The sequence below is a fragment of the Euprymna scolopes genome, chromosome 21, assembly GCF_053919585.1.
Source record: "Euprymna scolopes isolate OS-2025 chromosome 21, ASM5391958v1, whole genome shotgun sequence".
NCBI lineage: Eukaryota > Metazoa > Mollusca > Cephalopoda > Sepiida > Sepiolidae > Euprymna > Euprymna scolopes.
This window is the reverse complement of record NC_136502.1, coordinates 98,416,970-98,439,469: the sequence shown is the minus strand read 5'-3', so window position 1 is coordinate 98,439,469 and position 22,500 is coordinate 98,416,970. Positions and strand designations below refer to the sequence as shown.

The window sequence follows — 22,500 nt, the reverse complement described above, 5'->3', positions numbered from 1 at the left end:
ATGTTTGTATGTCCACTAAAAACTTTTGTCATCCACATCGTATATGCACGAACACGGCATCGTTAGAAAGAGCGGTCTCTTGGACAAAAAGTATCGAAAAATGAAGAAAAAAAAAATCGACGATTATTTTGTGTAGAAATTTCGTTTTGTTTGAAGAGAGGAATATTGCGTAGGGAAATGTACGCACACAGACACATAGATACACACACAGACAGTCAGACACTTTCACTTTTATAGATATATAGATTTTTGAACTATTGAAGCGTCTCATGTGTAAAGACGTATACATCTTCGTCATCGTGGAACTATCGATAAAAGTGTCCACTTGCTAACTTGAATTATGCGAGTTCGCGCCCGGTACGCGTCATTTTCTTTCTTCAAAAAAATTTTTTTTTTTTTTGCTTACAAAATTTTGTTTTCGGTTTCGTTTCTAGCAGATGGCACACAAGTTCCATTTTTTTAAACGCCGCTCCCTGCCCCCTGCCCCCGTTGTCACAACCCCCACAGTTGTCATATATTTTTTTAACGAACTGGCAATGCCGAGCATCCCCCGATCCCGTTGTCACATTTTCTTTTTTTTACGAACGGGAAACGCCGGGCGCCCCACTATAATCTGTTATAAAAGTACTTTTTGGGACACAAGAATCAACTTTTTTTTTTAATTTTCTAATCATTTTGTTGAAGCTTTTTAATTCATCTAGAAACGTGTTGGCTTTCATTTGCTTTGAAACTGACAATTGATCACAGCATGACACAACTTATCATATAAAAGGAACATTGTGTATCTGTGTCTATGAGTTCGTTCCCTATGGACCCAAAAACCACTGGGCCGATTTTTCTGAACACGAAGGTACATTATGCGCTTAGCAGTGTTTTAAGATAGTTTTTGCATCGGAATATCTTTGATAAGTATCAATACTCGATAATTGAAATAATCTTATCAATAAAGGAACAGACAATTTTGACCAAAGTTAACATCTTACACAGCCAAACATCGCAAGTGCATTTGAGAAATTTTATTACCGCACAAACAGAAGGGCCTGGCGTATAAAACCAACAGTAAGTTTTTTATAAGGGGGGGGCGCGTTCGAAACGAATGTTTCTGCTTAGAGCACAATTGAAGCATGATTTTTGCATTTTAAACTTTAATTCAAGCCATTATATAAACGTACTTTTATCAGCCGGTTCTCTACATTGCAATGTAGACTACAATGTATTGTGAACTAAATCACTGCGAGAAGCATGTGAAGCTTTCTCCCTATGCACTACGGCGCGTCCCTGACTAGAGCAGGCAATCAATCGATTTGATTGAAAAATGAGCAATTTTACCGATTTCGATGATAATAAAAACAATAGAAATGCGAAACATTCGTTGATTCTCATTCAATCCCGGGCAACGTCAGGTCTCTCTGCTAGTACATGTATATGAAGGACTCTCCCGTTGATTTCGATGTATGAGCTCTGCTACAACAATCAAGCTGTTCGGAAATACACACAGATTATTTGTTTATAGTGGGGAATGCTTTATGCAGAACCAAGCACACTTTTTGGTACAACTGCTAATCTCAGTCGGTGCAATGGCTGCTACAATAAAGAACACACACTAGACCTAAGGATTTTACATGTTTCCTTCTAGATTCATGTCTTAACGAAAACTGAGAGTAAATCTCTCCCAGTAGATTAAACGCGCCTCCAGATACCAACCTGGAGATTTCTACGTCCGGCGCAGTACATACAACGCTAGCATTTCCAAATAGCCACCAATGTTGTACTGACCAGGCTCATCGCTGCCAACTCAGGTGATCTGACGAGAACTTCATCACAAGTTTTTTCAATAGACAGGATAAAATTATCTTCAGATGATTCAAGCTTTTAACTTGAATCATCTGACGATATGGACGGATAATTTTTACCTGTCTATACAACAATTTGTAATGACTTAAGTTAATACACTCGAGGTTGTAATAATAAAACATATTTTGTTCTACTAACGTATTGAGCACTCTTTATCCTACATATATATATATATATACACACACACACATATATATACACACATATATATACACACATATATACACACACATAGATATATATACACACACACGTACATTATATATATACACACACACGTACATTATATATATACACACACGTACATTATATATATACACATACGTACATTATATATATACACACACGTACATTATATATATACACACACGTACATTATATATATATATATATATATATATATATATATATATATATACCGTACTTTGGGGTAGCTGCGCCAAATCCAGGGTAACTGCGCCAACTAGCTAAAAGTACTGTTTTTGGCAACCACCTCCGGATTTGACGCAATTACTCCAAAGTAAGGTATATATATATATATATATATATATATATATATATATATATATATATATATATATATATATATATATTTGTATTGTACGTTTGTGCCTCTGTGAGATAGTGAGCGCTTTGTATTTTGTACGTAAAACTGGGGTCAGTTAGATAGGAATAAAACTAAAATAATATTCTAATAATGAAGACATCTCCACATAATAAAACCCCCATCATTCCACTTGTGCCACCTCATAAATAACACGCAAAAAAATCCTATTATTTGCGTTGAATCATTATTTTACGCTTTTTTTGTTTAATTCAGATGAGGGCTTAGTTCGTGCGTAAGAAAAATGGCAGGCGGAGAGAGTGGGGCGTGGATCAAATCCTTTTTCGAAAATTGTGGCAGATTGAATCAACTTGTAATTTTTTACGTTTTCAGAGACAAAAATAAAACATTTTTGCCATTATTTTGAAAACCTTTATTTCTATTTATTTAATTTTTTTTTTCTTGAAGAACAATGACGGGTAGGTTATCTTCACTTAACTGAGAAAATCCCTTGGGGGCAATCTTGTTAACTACTACTACTACTACTACTACTACTACTACTACTACTACTACTACTAATAATAATAATAATAATAATAAAAATAAAAACAACGACATCTACGAGTAGAACGCCCAGACAAATGGTACAACACAAACCGGCAGCAGTACTTGAAAACGGGAGTCATAAACTCCTATGGGACGTAAAAACAGATAAACGCATCCAAGCAAGAAGACCGGCTGTCATAATAGTTAACAAGAAAGAAAAATCCTGTCAGATCGTAGATTTCGCCGTTCCAGCAGGCCACAAGGTGAATATCAAGAATAAGGAGAAGCGGAACAAATCCACAGTTGCCCAGAGAACTGGAAGGGATGTGGAAAATGAAGAAAGTCAAGATAACACGAATAATAGTAGAAACAATATGAACAATCATGAAAACCTTCGAAAAAAAAAAAATGGGAGAGATTGGAATCAAGGGGATGGCTGAGAAGATACAACAGATAACAATAATGAAAACGACTGGAATATTAAGGAAAACCTTTGAATTCAGAAACCAATACACATTAGCTACAGCGCTGGCTGAACATATAGAAATTGCTACAGATGTGAAACGCAAAAAAAAAAAAAACAACAACAAAAAGATAAAAAGCCATCTGGAATCAAGAAAACTGAAACTATAATTATAAATGAACGCCACCCCCTTTAAAACTTGTCAGTATCAACTGGCACCACACCTAATAGTCGTGGAGGATTAAGAAGAATGGAAACACCTAGAAGAGAAAGCACTAATCAGACCTCCACTGGATGAGTCCGAAGAACACTGGAATTTTGGGGAAGCTTATTGCCACAAAAATTCTAGTAAAGGCCAAGGATCGCTGCAAATGAAAAATCAATGGTAATCGGCTGTTGCGATAACGTAATTTTATTTGCAAATGTTATCGAAAGAGGTGGAGAGTACTGGAAATCTGACGAAGCTTGTTGTCACTCAGACTCCAGGGAACACTACAGGTTGTTTTCAAAGAGACATCTTTGATGCTGGCCCGTGTGAAAACTTCTAATGAGTAAATAACAATAAAAAAAAAACCCTGCAAGAAATCTTATAAAATTTACCACCCCAAAGGCATTAGTCTTGGCTGGTCCCAGACGAAATAGTGAGGAAGGGTCAAATAGTATGAAAAGACCAAAGAGGGAAAACACTGACAAACCCCCTCATTGGATGAGTGAGAAAAGAACCGATACATGAGGAGACTTGTTGTTACCCAAATTCTAATGAAAACCAATGCCGGCTACCAACAATTAGTCAATGGCAAGTGGCTATTGCGATAACGCAAATTCAATTGCAATGATATTGACAGAGTTGGAGAGTATTGGAAAACTGGAGAAACTTGTCACTCAGAATCCAGGGAACACCATTGGTTGTTGTCAGTGAATAATCTCTAATGATAACATTTGTGAAAACTCCTAGTGAGTACAAAAAATAAATAAATAAATAAATAATAATAATAATAATAATAATAATAATAATAATAATAATAATAATAATAATAATAATAGGCTGTTTTGTGTAAATTTTGAAACAGAGTAATACATTGTTAGTGTGTGCTCTACACTTGCCCCAAAAATGTGCAAACACAACCATGGCAAAGTATGTACAAATCTGCATTGGAGTTTGTGCTAAAAGTTTGGAATACAAGTGATGGACAAGTGGTTCCAGCATCACCCCGAAGATATTGTAGTTGTGGACAAAAAGACCAATGATTGGCAAATTATTAGTGTGGCTTGCCTAAATGACATCAGTTTAGCAGGCAAAAAGAATGAGAAACTGTTATATAGGGGGTTTCATTGAGAGAGTCTTATTATAAGTGATGTTGTAAGAGAGATTTTTCGTTTTATGACGGATGTTGTTGTTTCTGTTATGACGATTCATATATATTAAAATGTTCTTTACTTAGAAGTGAAATATGGAAGCTCTTGGAGTGAGGGAGGAGATAGTGTTCAGACAGTCTTAGTGTAGATATGAGATGTAGATTCACATTGTGGATATGAGATGTGTATGTCAAGGCATTTTATAACACAGACATATAGACATATAATAACAATTCAATTTACCTTTTTGTAGAATCACAACACAAGACGACGTTTTACAAAAACACATGATGGGTTTATTTCTTCACGACCGGTCGTGGTTTTCTCATCAAGAATTCAAAGCTTCACATATTAAGTTTAAAAGTGATCGTCTCGCTTCTAGACGTTCGAATTTCAAACTCCAGACTCTCTCTGAGTTTCTCACTGATTAACTATCTAACTAACTAACTCTCACTTCCTATATTGAGACATCCATGCATGTCCGGCCACGTGAAAAAAATTCACGTGCCACCAACATGCGCGACTTTGCACGTTTCCGACATTATGATTTCCCAATAACCTATTTTTTCTTTGATGTTTTTACAAAGCAATTCAACCTACATATCTAATTTATTTAACCCATATTTTGTTATCCACATTCTTTCTAACAATTGAATAGTTTATTTATTATTTATTTCATCAGAATTAACAATTTACTGGACATTCCATTTAAACCTATTGTTCTTTAAAACTTATATCCAAGGTTCGATTTCTGCTTTCTCTCATTTTATTTGAATGGATTCTAACAGCCTTTTAAACGGTAAAAAATGAATCCAAATCAATGAAACCATAGTACGTCTCCGAAATATGCAACGTGTAGTTTTTAAATAAATAATATGTAATTTAGATCTCGATCGCTCTCACACACTCTCTCTCTCTCTCTCTCTCTCTCTCTCTCTCTCTCTCTCTCTCTCATATATATATATATATATATATATATATATATATATATATATATATATATATATATATATATATTAGCTTGATACCCGGCGTTGCCCGATCGTACAATACGCTTAAACATGGTATTTTAATTTATACAGATTACTTATGTATTATTATAGAATCAATCCTCTACTGAATATTATATAATACGAGAAATAATTTGCCCGGTGGACCTTTTTGCTAATAAATAAATAAATAATTATCATAATATCGTTCATCAAATTTCGTCTGTGTTTGTTTACAATATCACGTCTGCTGATATTTGGGCTTGAGGATAAATGCCCTGGAAAAGTCACTTCTGATTAATGTTTAGTTTTAAAATATGCAAACAAAGAAATGAGTTGCGGCGATTTTAAATGGTACGGCTCTTTTATCGAAAACTGAACTCATTAACACAAAAAATAAAAAATAAATAAATAAATAAAAATAAAATGGTGAGGGACACCCCGGACTGGAACAGGGGCCATTGGATCTGTAGTTGAGTAATTTACCACTGAGCTATATCGCCAGACGACAATAAATCTGTTTTTTTTTTGTTTTTTGTTTTTTCCAAGAAAAAAATGATTTTCTGAGAATTGAATCTTCCTTAATTGGCTGAGAATTATCTTCCCTGGCCGGTAAAACGTAAAATATTTACTTGTAAAAATTCTTTTTATCTATAAAAAAAGGAAAGACTGTTTTTAGGATCGGATTTTATTTTTTCGATACTTATCCGATGCATTTCTATACAAAGCATATCTAAGAACACTGCCAGATATATAAATTATTTTTGTGTGAAATTTGCAAAAGATAGACTCAACCGTTTCAGAACCAATGAGGAAGAAACTCACACACACACGTGACTTTATATATATATATATATATATATATATATATATATATATATATGGGAGGAGGGAAATAGACTCAGAAGAGTGAGGGAGTTGGGGAGAGGTTCAGTTAAAAGGAGAGGGCAGTCACTTTGCCATTAATTACTTTCTGTTATTCAGTTTCTGCCATTAGGCTTTTAAGAAAGCCGGTAGATAGGTAAGCAACCCTGCGGGAGTGGAGTCGGGATTAGAACATTCGTAATGGTCGCGTTTACGGTAAAATGCGCCAGTGGGGAAAGGGTGGTGATGATAATAGTGGTGATGAAGATCTCACCAATATCGCCCCCCCCCCCCAAATGACTACCAGAAATAGGCGGAGTCGGAGTTCCATTTGTTTGTTTATTTGATTTTAGTGACTCCGTAGAAATTGGAGTGGGATGGGGGCGGGGGAAAACACTCTCGAAATTCAGACCCCCTCAGCCTTCTCCATTATTTTTCCATCAATTTGTTGTTACCGCTGCAAGAGAGAGAGAGAGAGAGAGAGAGAGAGAGAGAGAGAGAGAAAGAGAGAGAGAGAGAGGTTAATCCATACAAATAATAAGAGAAGACCACAGGAGTAGATTAGTCGGCGATGGGGGCGACGGTGGTGATGGTGGTGGTGCGAATAATTTTATAAAAAGTTAAGTAATAATAATTTACTAATATAATATTCTAGTTTCTATTGTTTTCCGTAACGTTAAAAAATATCATAATACTAGCGGGAACCGTGGAAATTCCACAGTTTTATCCTGCAAGAGGAGAGAAGGTCATTTGGAAGGAGAAAGGAGAAGGTATAAAGAACTAAAAGTAATAAGAAACAGATGTTGATCCCCTAAGTCCCGTTTAGTTAAACAAAAACAAAAACAAAAACAAAAAACAAACAAAAAACAAAAAAAAAAAAAAACAAAAAGAAAAAAATGAAATTGCGATCATGGAAGAATGCAAAACATTTGTGTAGTTTTATTTTGTTATTTTTATTATATATACACGAAGAACAATTGACATTAAAATCTGGTGAGTATGTTCACAATTATATAAATGCAACATTGTGTGTGTGCGTGTGTGTACGTATGTGCGCGCGCGTGTGTGTATGTGTGAGTTCGTTACTTATAGACTCCGAAACAGTTGAACAGATATTACAGGGTGACCCCCCCCCCCAAAAAAAAAAACAAAAGCTAAATGGAGGCCATCTAGAACATATGCTGTAGAACGGAGAAAAAAGGCCAAAGACCCTAGTGTTTTGATGTGATGTTTTGAATATAATAAACTAGTTATGACCAAAGTTTAATTTTATTCGGACAAAACACTAAGAAACGGGGCCTAATTAGAGTTGGGGCCCGTTTTTTTTTGGGTCACCCTGTATTTAAAATTTACAGAACTTTAGTGTATAAGTCTGGGAGTGATCTTAGTTAAGCTTTCTCTCAGAATTTATCTATCATCGGTAAAGCCATTTTTCCATGATGTCGCTTAGCAATAATGATAGAACGACGAGCCATGAAAATTCTACTGTGGATATGTTGATAGCGTGCTTTTTTTCTTCTTTTTTTGCATGACGTGGTCTGTAGGTTCAAACCCCGCACCTAAATTTCTTAATGTCGTTTTTTTTTTTGGTTAAATGGAAAAGAAGTTTATATAAAATAATTTTATAAAAGAGACAGTAGGTTCTCTAGAGTGCAATGTAGAATAACATATATTTTGGACTAAGTTACTGCATGGAGGCAAGTGAAGCTTCCTCCCGAGCAATTTCACGGATTTCGATGACAATAAAAAATATAGGAGTGTGAAATATTCGTTGATCATCATTCAATCCTGGGCAACGTCGGGTCTTCCTGCTAGTTATAAAAATTGAGAAAAGTAGGCATGAAAAGTCTCTACATTATAGGAAAGAAATGGAGGCCAAACAAAATGGCCACCGAATTTGGACTGATGTCGTGTTCAGCTCAAGACGAAACTCGAATTTTAACTCGAAATGATTTCCCATTCCATGATATTTATTAATAATAATACTAATTAATATTGTTAATAATAATAATTAGTGTTGGGACGATTATCGGAATCGGGAATCGGGAAAGTAGAAACTTTTGGGAGTATCGATATTGGCAAAATTTAGTACTTATTTTCTGATGCCAAAAACGATTCTTTTAATTGTCTTTTTTATTTGAGTTCGTTTAAAGCAAAATAATGATAAAGTAATAAATATTTATTGATTTTTAAAATTACCAGTAAAACTTAAATCAATAGATCACCCCCGCCTCCAACACACAATTGTAGTTTTACGTTACGAAAAAATAAATGTGCATATTTAACATGTTTTTTACGGTATTCGGAATGAAATAATAACTCTATTGTTTACAATTTAGAGATTTATACAGAATCGAAATCGGTAAATGTATGAGAATCAGAAATTTAATACAGAATCGGTAATGGTATCGGAATCGGGAAAAATATAGATTCTTCCCATCATTTATAAAAATATAAATTATTAATATTTATTAATCTAATATATAAAAGGCTATATGTCTGTCTGTCTTCATATTTTCAAACTCTATCTCCTCCGAAACTAAAGTCGCAGAGCGGGGCTAGGGGCCTCAAATGATTGGATTTTTTACGGACCGTTTATTTATGGGTCTTTAGCCGGTTAAAATTGTTTTTAAAGGGCCCAAAAAATGGGTTACAATTGAAAAAATCGTTATACATTTTGTACATTCATCTTAATTTATTTTTTTATTTTTAATCAGTTCATATGAGTGTCCCGTTGGTACAGTGGTAACGTCACCAGCTTTGAATGCTACAGTTTTGCTTTCGGTTTCGATTCTAGCTGATGGCATCCAAATCCTTTATATTTTTTTTACTTTTGAAATTCAAACTCTAGAATAAAATATACGACAAATTAAAATATCATATTTAAGCGTATTTTACGACCGGGCAAAGTCCCACCCCAGCTAGTAATTATATAAATTAATATTTGACGAAAACAACATAAAACTACTTTAAATCCTCAAACAGATTTTTCCTCGGGTTCGTCCATGGCCGCGATTTTTATAAATTACCAAAAGGGGTTGACTCCAGCTTCATTATCAGGACAAACTTTTTTTTTTTTTTTTTTACATTTTAAATCAATTTTATTCATACATAGTTTCGCCAACATACAGCCAGGGAGCAACAAGGGTTATCTAACCAGAAGCACAAAAACATGCAGTCGCGCGTCCACCCGCACCAAGCACCATTGGTTGGGTATGCAGTCCACTCTTCTCGTACAAGTCAAGAAGGTACTTCCAACGCGCACCACAGTTTTAACCACCGCTGTATGTAACACGATGTAACTGTAATTTAATTTAATATTATCCTCATAACATTTTTATCATTTAAAAGAAGCTTCAAATAAACTGCTAATATTTAAAAAAAAAATTTTTTTACATCATACAAAAATAATGAAAACGGGAAACAAAAATTGTGTTTACATTATCGACGCTTTAAAACAACGTTCTATGGAGTGACGTTTTTGAAGCTGTAGACATACCCATGTTTTAAAAATCGAGCAAAAATCAAATAATAGTCATATTTTCTTGAAATTTTAAATGAACTTGCATAATAAATGTAGGTTTTGTTAAATATATTAGAGGAAATATTTGTTAGGTGTTTTACCCCTCCCCCTCCCATTTCATGTTCTACCCCCCTCCCATTTCATGTTACGAAAACTAAACAAACAAATGTAGGTCGATAAAAATTTCAACATTTTTTAAAGCTGAAAAGATCAAATAATAAAAAAAAAAAGTTATTTTTATACTTATATATAAACTCCCATTATTTATTTCACTTACCTTAAAGTTGTAAATAAAATTGGACATAAAATTGGACATCAAGGTTTCCAATAATAAAAAATATATTCGTATAATAGAATATACGACTCTTGAGATAATAAAAATTGTAAATCCAAAATCAACCGCTTGAATTCTAATCTTTAAAATGATAAAGGGTAATCTTTATTTTCTGGCGCCCCCCCCCCCAAAAAAAAGAAATGTACAGAGGCCTTAAGCAACATTATCTTTAGAGACACAAATGAACAAAAGACGTTAAAATTAATTTTATTTTACCAACTCTCATCTGTGTAGTTCGTTACAAAATCTATTTGTTTTAAAATGTAAATATGAAAACCCGATAACAAAACAAAAACAAACAAAAAAAAACAACGTTACTTCCATTAACACTTATAGCGCCAATGCCCATCCATAGAAATTGACTCCGAAAATAGTAGACACACGAAATGATGACGTTGCTATTATTGTGTAAAACACTGACCAAAAGGGATTAACTTTAGCTTCGTTATTATTAGGGCGGGAATAGATTGGTTTCGAAGTAAATTTTTAAAAGCCGTCCAACACATGTATAATATTCGACAACGATGAAGTAGTAGTAGTAGTAGCAGTAACAAAGTAAGTTACCGCAATTGATTCTGACTGGATTTGAACTCAGCTTAAGAAACCCCCGTCTCCATAGTGCATGTGTGCTTCACTGCTTATGTGCGTCAATGTTAAATGAATTCAACAAATATATTTGATATATTCGATAAATGCTAAAAGCCTCCTCAATAAAATATCGCCATTGTTCGTAAACTCTGAATTTTGACAAATAAAAGTCAAACGCAGGTTGGCAATTGAGGTTCCCCCGTCACGTTTGATAAATACTGTTCGGCTAAGTGCTTGAACCCCGGCGATCCTATTTTATCGTCATTCCCCCCCCCCCCGCCGGACTACCGAAAGTCTACATTTAAACCATTATATACATTGTCATTATTGCCGTCGGCGATTCGGAAGATACCAAGAAGATGGTAGGAGGGGGGGAGGAGAAGTAGGGTCATTTCAACAAGGGAAATAGGGTTCTCCTTCCACACCATCCCGTTTCTCTCTATATGAATATCTCTGTCTCTATCTCTCTCACCCCCACCCTTCTTTCTATCTTCCCCCTCTATCTCTCATCTACTCCCTCTCTCCCCTTCTCTGTTTGTTTTTATCTTTATTACTTCTCTTTTCCATCTCACGCTTTAGCTCCCTTTACCCTTTAACCCTCCCTCTCTCTCCTCCTGTCTTTATCTCTCTCACTACTCTATTTTTTACATCTCCCCCTCTCTATTTCATTCTCCTATCTACCTTTCTCGCCCACTCCGTTCACGTAGATATCCTCCTTCCTATCCCCTCCCCCTTCCCGTTTCTCTACTCATTCTCCCTATTTTCTCACTTCGTCCCTCTATGGATCTCTCACTCTGTATCTATCTATCTCTCACCCCCTCTCTCTCTCTATCCTTGCCTTTATCTCTCTCTCTCTCTCTCTCTCTCTCTCTCTCTCTCTCTCTCTCTCTATTCCCTTATTTCCATTTCCCTCTTTTTTTCTCCCACCCTCTATCTCGCAGTCTTTACCACTCACTCTCTATTTTCACCAGTGAAAATAAAATCGATAGATCATCCTCCACAAGCGTAATTTTTACGTCTAGGAAAATATCTGCACATTTAACATGTGTTTTTACAAAATTCGGGGAAAATAACGATCTTATAGTTAAACATTTAGAGATTTATAAAGAATCGGAATCGATAATTGTATCGGAATCGGGAAAAATATTGGAATCGTGCCATCAGTAATATATATATATATATATATATATTGTTTTTAAATCCCCGAAACAGTGTTTCATGGTAAACAACTGATGATCCCTTGAAAAATAAAAAAAATTGGTATTATAGTAAATTTGAGAGTTGATGCAGTGATTGCAGGTGATTAAATGACTTACTGATTAGATGTTTTTTTTTTAACGAATGATAAAAAATAATTTTTTGTATGGTTTCAAATGTTAAAAACTTCAAAGACTATATATATATATATATATATATATATATATATATATATATATATATATATATATATGTAGTAGAACCCCGGGATACAGCATTAAAAATTAGTAACAAAAACAATACAGTATATAATACATATGTATATATAATTAAATAACACTGTAAGGCGGGGCAAATACCGTAATCAGGGGCAGGAAAAACGCCGAAACGTGAATAAACGTATCTTAAAGTCGCCGTATCCCGGGGTTCATGGTGAGCCACGGGAAAAGTATGTTTTTAAGGAAAACAAAACTCTGCGAATATTTCAACGGCATCTTAAGCAGGTTTAAAGACTACCTTCCTCACTTCTTAGCTCTTGAGTAACGGGCAACGGATGGTTTTTAGAACGCTCCTTGCTCTCCTTAAGTAAGAGCTAAGAAGTGAGGAAGGTAGTCTTTAAACCTGCTTAAGATGCCGTTGAAATATTAGCAGAGTTTTGTTTTCCTTAAAAACATACTTTTCCCGTGGCTCACCATGAGGTGGTTCAGTGGTAAGAGTTTAGACTTCTTACCATGAGGTCCCGATTTCAAATCTCGCTAGATTCAGCCACTCTGGTGAGTAATAGACGACTAAACATGTGTCAGTGGATAATCATATATATATATGTATATAAAGGGTGACCCCCCCAAAAAAAAACAAAAAAACAAAAGCTAAATGGAGACCATCTAGAACATATGCTGTAGAACGGTGAAAAAAAAACAAAAAAAAAAAACGCCAAAGACCTTAGTGTTTTGATGTGATGTTTTGAATATAATAAACTAGTCATGACCAAAGTTTCATTTCATTCGGACAAAACACTAAGAAAGGGGCCTAATTAGAGTTGGGGCCCGTTTTTTTTTGGGGGGGGGTCACCATATATATATATATATATATATATATATATATATATATACACCCTGCACTGAAGATTCCCGAAAGGATGAAACACTAGTGTCTGTAGGTATTTAATTATTATAGAAAAAAAATAATCATCAGTCCCTTTAAGAAATTCGTTTCCTATCGTTGAGCACTTTCAGTTGATTTAAAGTCGGTCAATTTAGCTGTTATGCATAGATCATCGTATAACGATTAAATCACTGTCTGGCTGACGTAAATGAACACTTAAAAAAAAAGTAAAATGTTTAAATTCAACGGTAATGGTAGCCGAATGGATTAGGTCTTCGCTAATCGAGCCAGAGATGTCTCGTGTTGCGGGGTTCAAATCGTTCGACTGGTATTAATCGTGGCACCCTGCACTGAAGATTCCCGAAAGGATGAAACATTAGTGTCTGTAGGTATTTAATTATTATAGTAAAAAATAATTATATATATATATATATATATATATATATATATATATATATATATATATATATATCGAGATCAAGACTTGTTTCATTTTAAACTCGTCCAATTGTCGTTCCGTCTGTTAATCTATACATGAAGATTTTCATTGCTTTTACTCTAAAACATTTCTTTTTGTTTTGCGTTAAAAATTGGGTGAATGTTGGGAGTTTGCCTATTGATAGGGGTCAGGTCAAAGGTTATGGTTCTGCTTCCTTTTTTATTTCCTCTGTATTTATTTATTTATTGGTCTGTCATTTTTTGAGATATGTCCATTAGTGGGGTCGTTGCTTTCCGTTGGATTTTAGTGAAGAAAGATTAGACAGGCGCGGAGTGGGAGGAGAGGTTAAGAAAAAGGGGAATAAAAGAGTGATGAAGAATTGGATGCAGCACAAAGAAAGAAGGTGGTGGAAGAAAGATGAAGAAAAAGATGAAGTAAGAAATCAGTGATAAATCAAGAAAGAAAGGATCAATATCTAGTTCGAAAATAATCGAAGAAAAATTAAAATTAAGGCTCGAGAAAATAATGAAAAAAGCAATAAATAACAAAGAAAGAAACCGCCATCTTTATTGAAGCAGTGGAAACTCTAAATACTTTGTTTCTTTAAGAAATAAACAAACGTCATGTTTGTTTTTTCTTTTATAGACAGACAGACAGACAGACAGAAATAAATGAAAGATAATTTTTGTTTTGGGTATGAATAAAACTTTCGCAAACAAATTGCGAGAGTTGTTTTTACTCCCCACCCCCTAAAAAAACAAAAACAAAACAAAAAACAAAACAAAACAAAACTCTCAAAACGAAGCAAAAATAATGTCCGTTTAAGACAGAGATAAATGTCGATGATTGCCACATCCGGTCACTGGCCCCTTTTTATGAGAGAGAGAGAGAGAGAGAGAGAGAGAGAGAGAGAGAGAGAGTTGCGGCAAACGGGTTGAAAGTGGGAGAACGGCAGTTGGGTTGGAATTGAAATTAAGTCTCCGAGACTGTGGAAAAAGTAACGCGGGTCAAACCCCTTGGAACAATTTTCGTATATGAAGAAATGGAACATGACCCGAAAGAGTCGGGAACGGATTATGTCCGCATAAATCTAAATAAATTATCACAAAATTGCGGGGAAATTTTTGTTTATAGTAAAGTCTCTCTCTCTCTCTCTCACACACACACACACACACACACACACACACACACACATATATATATTAGCAGGACTCGTATATCGGCGTTGCTCGGTGGAAATATAATACAAAGCCAGGACAGATTCGGTAAAGCCCCCACCCCACCCCGTAAATAAATTAAACTGTGATTGTTAGCCTGCTATGGACACTTGCGTCCGTGGCCCAAATGAAATCATCCGATTTCCACAATCCTGTATTATCTGGCAGTGGCAGTTAGCGGAAGCCACTGGCTGTCGTTGTCAACACTGGTGGTCACTGCCGAGTAGTGTTGGTTTGGGGAGATTATATGCAGGACTGGTAGCCACTGGCTGCATTTACAATTGGCAGTCTCTGATGGTCATGATTAGTATCGACCTCCACTGAACGGCTCTGAACTAAAATCGCCTGTTTTCAACTTTTATGCATTGGCACCACTGGATGTGAAGGGAAGTGATGATCACTGGCGATTAATGCTGTGTTGAGTCAGTTATTTGCATTTATTTGAGTTTATTAGTGGACATTGGCTGCCTTTCCAACTGCCATTATTTGTTCTCGTCGTTCACTATCGGCAATGATCAGTATTGGTCCCCAATTATATTGCTCCAAGATGAAATTATCTGACTTCAACAGGGAGCACTGATGCTCATTGGCGTTTTTAGGCAGTTATTGCAGGTCATTATCGACATGATCAGTATTGAGCACTATTTGACTACTTCAAAATGAAATGGCCTGTCTTGAATATTCGTTCACTGTCATCCATTGTATAGTACTGTCATTCAGTGGCAGGTACTGACAGAGATTTTCAGGTGATTACTTACTATTGGTTCTGTCATTAAGTGGCGGGCACTGTTGAACATTGGCAGTCATGATAGTGATTGACAGAGATTTTCAGGTGATTACTTACAATTGGGTAGTGGCGAGCACTGGTAGGCAGTACCTGGTAGTGTCGGGCATTGCTGTTTTACGCTGATTACTGCTGTTTTTAGGCAATAACTGTTGTTTTGCTGTGGATAATTAACTTTAATATAAGAAAATAATTATTTAATGAAAAATGGAGAAACTTTATTTTATTACTAGCAGGGGGTACCCAGCGTTGCCCGGGTGTTTTGAGGTGTGTGTATTGGGGGGAGCGGTTTAGCTCAAAACATGGCCGGGTGTTCGGAGGTGTAAAAGAAAAAAAAGTTTTGGTAGGAAGGTAGACTTGAACCCTGAAGCCTTCACGCGGAGGTGGAAACAAAAGGGGAAAAAAGCCTGACACTTAACCATCTCGGCCACGAGGGGCAAGGAATTGATAAACATGTTAAGTTAACGTTTATAAATTGAAATTGACAGGTGCGAGGAGGTTAAGTTGCATGATGTTTAATCTAGTCTTGCGCTGCAAGCCAGTTTCTGTTTCCCCCCCCCCGCCCCATCATTCACTTTTCGAAAACGTGGCGATCGAAAAATATCTCAAAAATAGCTGGTAAAAGTCAGGCACATTAAAGATAGCCGTGACTCTTGTACTTAAGTTGTAGATATTATGATTTAGACAGCATATAAAAAGTTTTCAGAAGGAGTGAGCCGACCGAGAAGGCCAACAAAAAAAGCCTTTTGTGGACATACACAAAAATGCACACACACACACACACACACACACACACACACACACACACACACACACACACACACGCACATATATATATAGATGTAGGATAGTTTTTTTTCTTGGATGAAGGCTTTTTATTGTTTAATAAAACTTTTTAACAAACGAACGCCAAGATGGTGTCTACTAATTAAGATCTCGTTTTAAAATTTGCCCAGTGGACTAATTTGCAAATTAAAAAAAATAATGATAACGATAATGTCGTTCATTAAATTCCGTCTGTGTTTGTTTACAATATCACGTCAGCTGATATTTGGGCTTAATGAGGAATGCCCTGGAAAAGTCACTTCTGATTAATGTTTAGTTTTAAAATATGCAAACGAAGAAATGATTTGCGGCGATTTTATTATTCTCTATTATTATACATTTTATTTTTTTTAAGAAAAATACAAAATATTTGTTTTGTACTTTAGGCTGCGTTTTTATTCTGTTAGATTTATATGTAATAAGAATACATGTCTAATTTAAAAAAATAACCAAAAAAAAATTTTTAGCCTCTCAAGAAAGAGGAACTCTGGAATGATACAAAAATGTAAATTACTTCATTGTAGAAAAAGCAATGTTTATTGTACGATTTTTTTAACGATCAAGGAAAAGACAGGTGAAGTGTAGTATCAGAACAGGTACTACTGTAACGTGTTCGTTACGTTCGAACCGTCTTCTATTACATTTCAAACATCTTTCGGGCCTCCACGCCATCCGGCACCGTCAAAAAGGAACAAACAATGAACTTGTTTCACTTGTACCCTCTCGACGTACATATCCCCGACAAACTTGCTTAGCAATAAGATCTCACCCCCTTCACTGTTGATGTCCCTAAATACCAAAAAGCTTTCTATTCTAATAGTGTCTTCCCTCGAATAGCTAGACTTTGGAACTCCCTTCCTGCTGCCTACTTCCCTGGCTGTACTGTTATGCAGAAGTTTAAATGTAACAGAAACAAACATCTTGTTAATCTTTCCTAGACATGGCCCCAAATAGTAGCCCCTTACACCCAAGTGGCGATATGCTTTGTAAGGGGTGAACATGAGTAAACTAAACTAAAATAAAATAAATAAATAAATAAATTACTGTTTTAACACAAGTCGTTTATTACTATTTTTCTTTCTACTCGTATCGACACCAGCTTAAAAGTCTATCGCTTCTGCTTCACTAGACGCCGGTCGTAGACAGCCATCTTATTCGGCGCCAACCTTGTTTCTCCAGACTATGTGGTATTTTTCTCTTTTTCTCGTGCACACTTCCTGATTTTTTCGGCTACTGCTGCTAATATCCTCGCAAGGCAGCCATCTTACAGCTGCTGCTGATATTTTCTCATACACGTTCTGCTATTACACTACACATTGCGCCGAGCCAAAAGGTCAAGGACAGTTTTAAAAGAAAGATTTTCTGTGTGTTTTGCGTATGTAATGCAATATTCAATGGTAATAGTTTTTAAAACAGTAACTTTAGCGACAGAAATATTTGGAGAATAGTTTTTGTTAAATCGTAAATTTTAATTTGATGACATGATGTAAGTAATGAATGAAAGACATATTGCATTGCAAGCTAGAGATTGAATTGCGACTTTCCCATTATATACTGTAAACCGAAATCCTACCTCTCAAGACAAATGCATTCTACCTAAAGGAATGTATTCCCTCCATTTTTTTTTCTTTTTTTGTAAATAAATCGAACCGGATAAATAGGTACAAGGGCAAACCTGAATAAATCGTGCACGAAGCGTTTGTGATGTGGTGACGTCATCCGTGTAAGTTTCAAAGTATCTGATGTTATGTTCCTGGGCGACAAAAGTTTTATTTTGTGATTTTTTTTTTAACCGTTTGGCATTCTTTAATCTTTAAAACAAATGAATGCATGTAACCAATGAAAACTTGTCGAGGGAGGGATCGTTATTTCAAGCATAGTATATGAAAGTATAAACGCTAATCTTATATTAATAAAAGTGTAACACGGACGGTGCTGTTGTTAAAACCGTGACAAATAAAGAATAGTTCCTGGTTACATTGGGGAAAAGAAGAGGACAAAATAATTAGTGAGGGAAAACCCTGTTACTACCAGCTGTGGTGCCTTATCTTGAAATGTTACTCTCTAGGAAATAATATAGGATTTTATGATAACAGATGAAAACTATTAATAATATGTGCAAAACCTACAGAAGATATTGGCTAGTAGTCTGACGGGTGCCCGGAAAACTCGTACCCGGAAAAATCATACCCGTAAACAAGTAAAAATATTTAAAAAAAAATATTATGGTATGTGTATTCTCTTTTAAAAACAATATCTCCTTCAAGAACGGACATAAAATGTGTTTTCAATCGATATTTATTCAATAATGGACCAGTTTTCCTACCAAGCAAAAATGGATGAGTTTTCCTAAAATCAGTTTGACCATATTGAATGTATATGGGGCGTCTACGTTTGCAAAGCTATAAAGTTTTTCTTCTGGATGGGAATAATCTTTCTTATATATATATATATATATATATATATATATATATATATATATATATAAATGGATCAACACTTATCATGGCCTGAAAGCCACTTGAGGATAAGGGTTAATGATTTTGATTTTAAGCTGGTCAGTGAGACAACATTAATTATCAGTAATTAATCAGTATTTTAATATGACTGTTCAACAAGAACTTATTTACATTAGACTTGAAAGTTACTATGTTGTAGTCAGATGGGAAGCAAGTCCCTGGTATAAAATTCTAGGAAACAAACTTTGTTTATAGAATTTGTGTTCAGTTTTAGGCATAGATTTAGAGTAGGGGAAATTGTTGACAATTGTTGTACCTAGACGAGTGCTTGTTGGACAATAGAACTTACCATGAAAAAAACGATAGTACAAATCTAGATGAGCAACGTCTCTTCTGTGAGGCAAAGGTCGTAAGGAGGAGAAAAGGAGATTGCCTACTAGATTTCGAAAGTTGGTACATAGGGTATTCAGACATGTGAAAAACCTTTTAATTGGTTTTCGGCCAGAAAAAAAAGCTGCTAAGTGGTCAAAATTTAAAAAAAAATGGTACGTGGGGCATTGGACTTTATCAGTCAACTGCTTCACGACTGCGCATGTGCAAATCGTTCACATGACAGCTTCCTTATGTTAAGAATAAGTAGGTTTTAAAACACTTTTTAAAGAACGTAGAAAGCTGGCCTACTGGTTAGCGTACTTGGCTCATTGTCTTTAGGTTTTTGTTTCAACCTCAGATCGAGTATTTTTTACTTACAAAAAGTGAACTTTAATACGTATTTTATTCTTCAAATTTCACTCAGCGCCTCTAACGGATATAAACAAACAAACAAACAAACAAACAAACAAACAAAACTACCCAGATTTTCAAACTGCGCGACTACGCGTCACCTATCCTGGCTTCATAAAAACCCCGCAGTTAACAACATCACTTGAACTCTTCATCGAACTTTCTTCCACTCGACATCATGGCGAGGAAAAAGAAAAAAAAAGATTGACAAAGGAGCTTTACTCCGAAATATATTTCTTAAAAAATAAACACTCGTTTATTTTTTAAAAAATTCGCGTTGCAGTTTTGGCTTTAAACGTGTTTAATACGTATTTTATTCTTCAAATTTCACTCAGCGCTTCTAACGGATATAAACACGCAAACAACAAAACAAAAACTAAAACGTGAACTGTTTACAAAGAGAAAAACAAAAAATAAAAAAAAAAAACATAATACTCGCATGCACATGTCTCCGTTTCTTTCTGTTCTTTTTTTTGTTTCATTTATTTCAGTTTATTTTTTAAGTGAATTTAACGTTACACTTAATACCCGGCAACGGTACATCTGCTAGCAGTAAATAAATAAATGAATAACGAAGATGGCAGTTAGAGTAGGTTAGCAAAATTGAAGAGTCACTTACCTTTTGCAAGACAAATGACCGCTAGATAGCTCCACTGAAAAAAGCAGGTAATCCATAACTGTTTGCTCTGGAGAGAATCCATTTCGTTCAACCCCCCAAACAATCTGGAATTACAGAAAAAAAAAAAAGAAAAAAAGGAAAAAAAACAAAAACATTTATTATTTTTTTACGGTCGAAAGGGAAAATAGAAAACAGATTTCAATTTTTGGTTATAGTAAAGATCGTCTGCTCTTTTTGACTTCCGGTTTCCGCTATCCATTCGACACGGTCAAGCGCACAAGAAAGCCATTCTTAAAAATGAGAAAAGTGAAGACTTCCACATTATCCAAGAGGAAGACAGTCATTAATCAGAAAGGACTATATCTCGCTTGTCACAGCACAGATATTGAAAATTAAGAAGAGCAAGCAATATTGACTATACCCAATTTTAAACCTCATAAAAAACTAGAAAATTAATGAAATTTGGAAAGTTCGCCAAGTATAAAGCGGAAGCTTAAAAAGGTTTATCAATTATCTTCTGAACTGTTATGTGAAGGAGTGGTGGGTATATGATGAAGGGGAGGGAGTTCTCAATCACAGTGTCCCCCTTCCTCCACACATCCACTCTCAAATTAACGTTTCCTTTTGCCCTCCCCACCCTCTTCCAGTCTAACTAAAAATAGCAAGGAAAACGTGTTAACGTTAAAATAGCAAGGAAAGAGGTGGGGGTTAAAGGTGAGGGAGTGGGGTTGAAAAAACAAACAAAACAAACAGGTGCTACGAATCTAGCCTAACTACCCACCCCACTTACTATCACCCTGATCACAACCCTAACTACCTGAGAAGTGGCGTTTGATAACAGAAAAAGAAAAGAAATCCGAGCTCATTTTTAGCTCCTCCCCTTTATAATTCTAAATTGTCATTTTTTTTATTCCAGAGAGTCACTACTTATCAAGACCCAAAGGCGACTCAAGGATAAGGGTTAATGAATATATGGTGGTAGTGTAGTAATCGTTAATAGTGTAGACTGGATGGCATTTGGATTGTTTAAGGGGACGGCTCAATAAGAACTTGTTTACATTGGATTTGAAGACTACCATGTTGTATTCAACTGGGAAGCAGGACAGTGGAACAGTGTTCCACGGGCTGGCATTTCTAGGAAATAAGTTTTGTTCATGAAATCTGCGTTTTGATTTAGGCACAGATAAAGATTAGGAAAAATTGTTGATAGTGGTTGTAGCTAGTCCAGTGTTTTTGTGAAAGTTTGGCATGGGGAATCATAGATTGGAGCTCAGACAAGCACTTGCCATGAAAATATCGATAGAGCAGTGATAAGCTCGCAACGTCTCTTATGCGAGAGAGGGGCTTCAGGGAAGAGAAGAGGTCATCACCTACTAGGTTTCGAAGCCGGTTTTGAACTCTATCAAGGCAAGATAGGGAACGACGAGCAGCCCCTGCCCAGATGTGGCAACAGTACTCTATCCTAGAACATACTTGGCTCTTATACAGGTAGAGGATTGCATCGGCAGTGAGATACGTACTGGAGTGGTAGAGTAATCCAACCATTTTTCCAGCAGCCTTGACAACAGATGGGATCTACGTTTTTCATTTAAGATCAAGGAAAACATTCATAGATTGGCAACAGATTTGATGTATGTATTCCATTTCAAATCAGAAGTGAAGGTCAGATCCAGAAGCTTGTCAAGATATGGTTCTTTCCCAAAATCGGGGCCATTCATTTCAATTGGAGCCAGTCAGAACGATTATGGTGAAAAGAGAGAAGCTTTGTTTTCGACGCATTAAAATCAACATAAAACATAAAATAAAATGATGATGATGATGAAGAAGAAAATTAATATAATACAAATGAAACATGCAAAAATCAAGACAATACCAATAATTGCAGGAGCACTAGAGTTTCTTGGAACTTGGGGGGAAAAATTAGGAGAAACCAGAACCAAGAGGGAGCTTGAGACTATACAACAGATGGTAATGCTGAAAAAGATGAAATCTTAAAGAGAATCCCCGAATGC

At 35.5% G+C, this 22,500-nt stretch overlaps 1 protein-coding gene across 2 annotated transcripts in view; it reads right to left on the bottom strand.

Annotated features, from left to right (window-relative positions):
* LOC145242616 (fibroblast growth factor receptor-like 1) overlaps positions 1-22,500 on the bottom strand; it is a 525,879-nt gene that overhangs the window by 319,745 nt on the left and 183,634 nt on the right. For both annotated transcript variants that reach the window (XM_080105730.1, XM_080105731.1), the window contains one exon: positions 20,489-20,592. In XM_080105730.1, coding sequence (XP_079961856.1) covers positions 20,489-20,570 — 82 coding nt within the window. In that variant the 5' untranslated portion in view covers positions 20,571-20,592. The remainder of the gene's footprint in view (positions 1-20,488; positions 20,593-22,500) is intronic.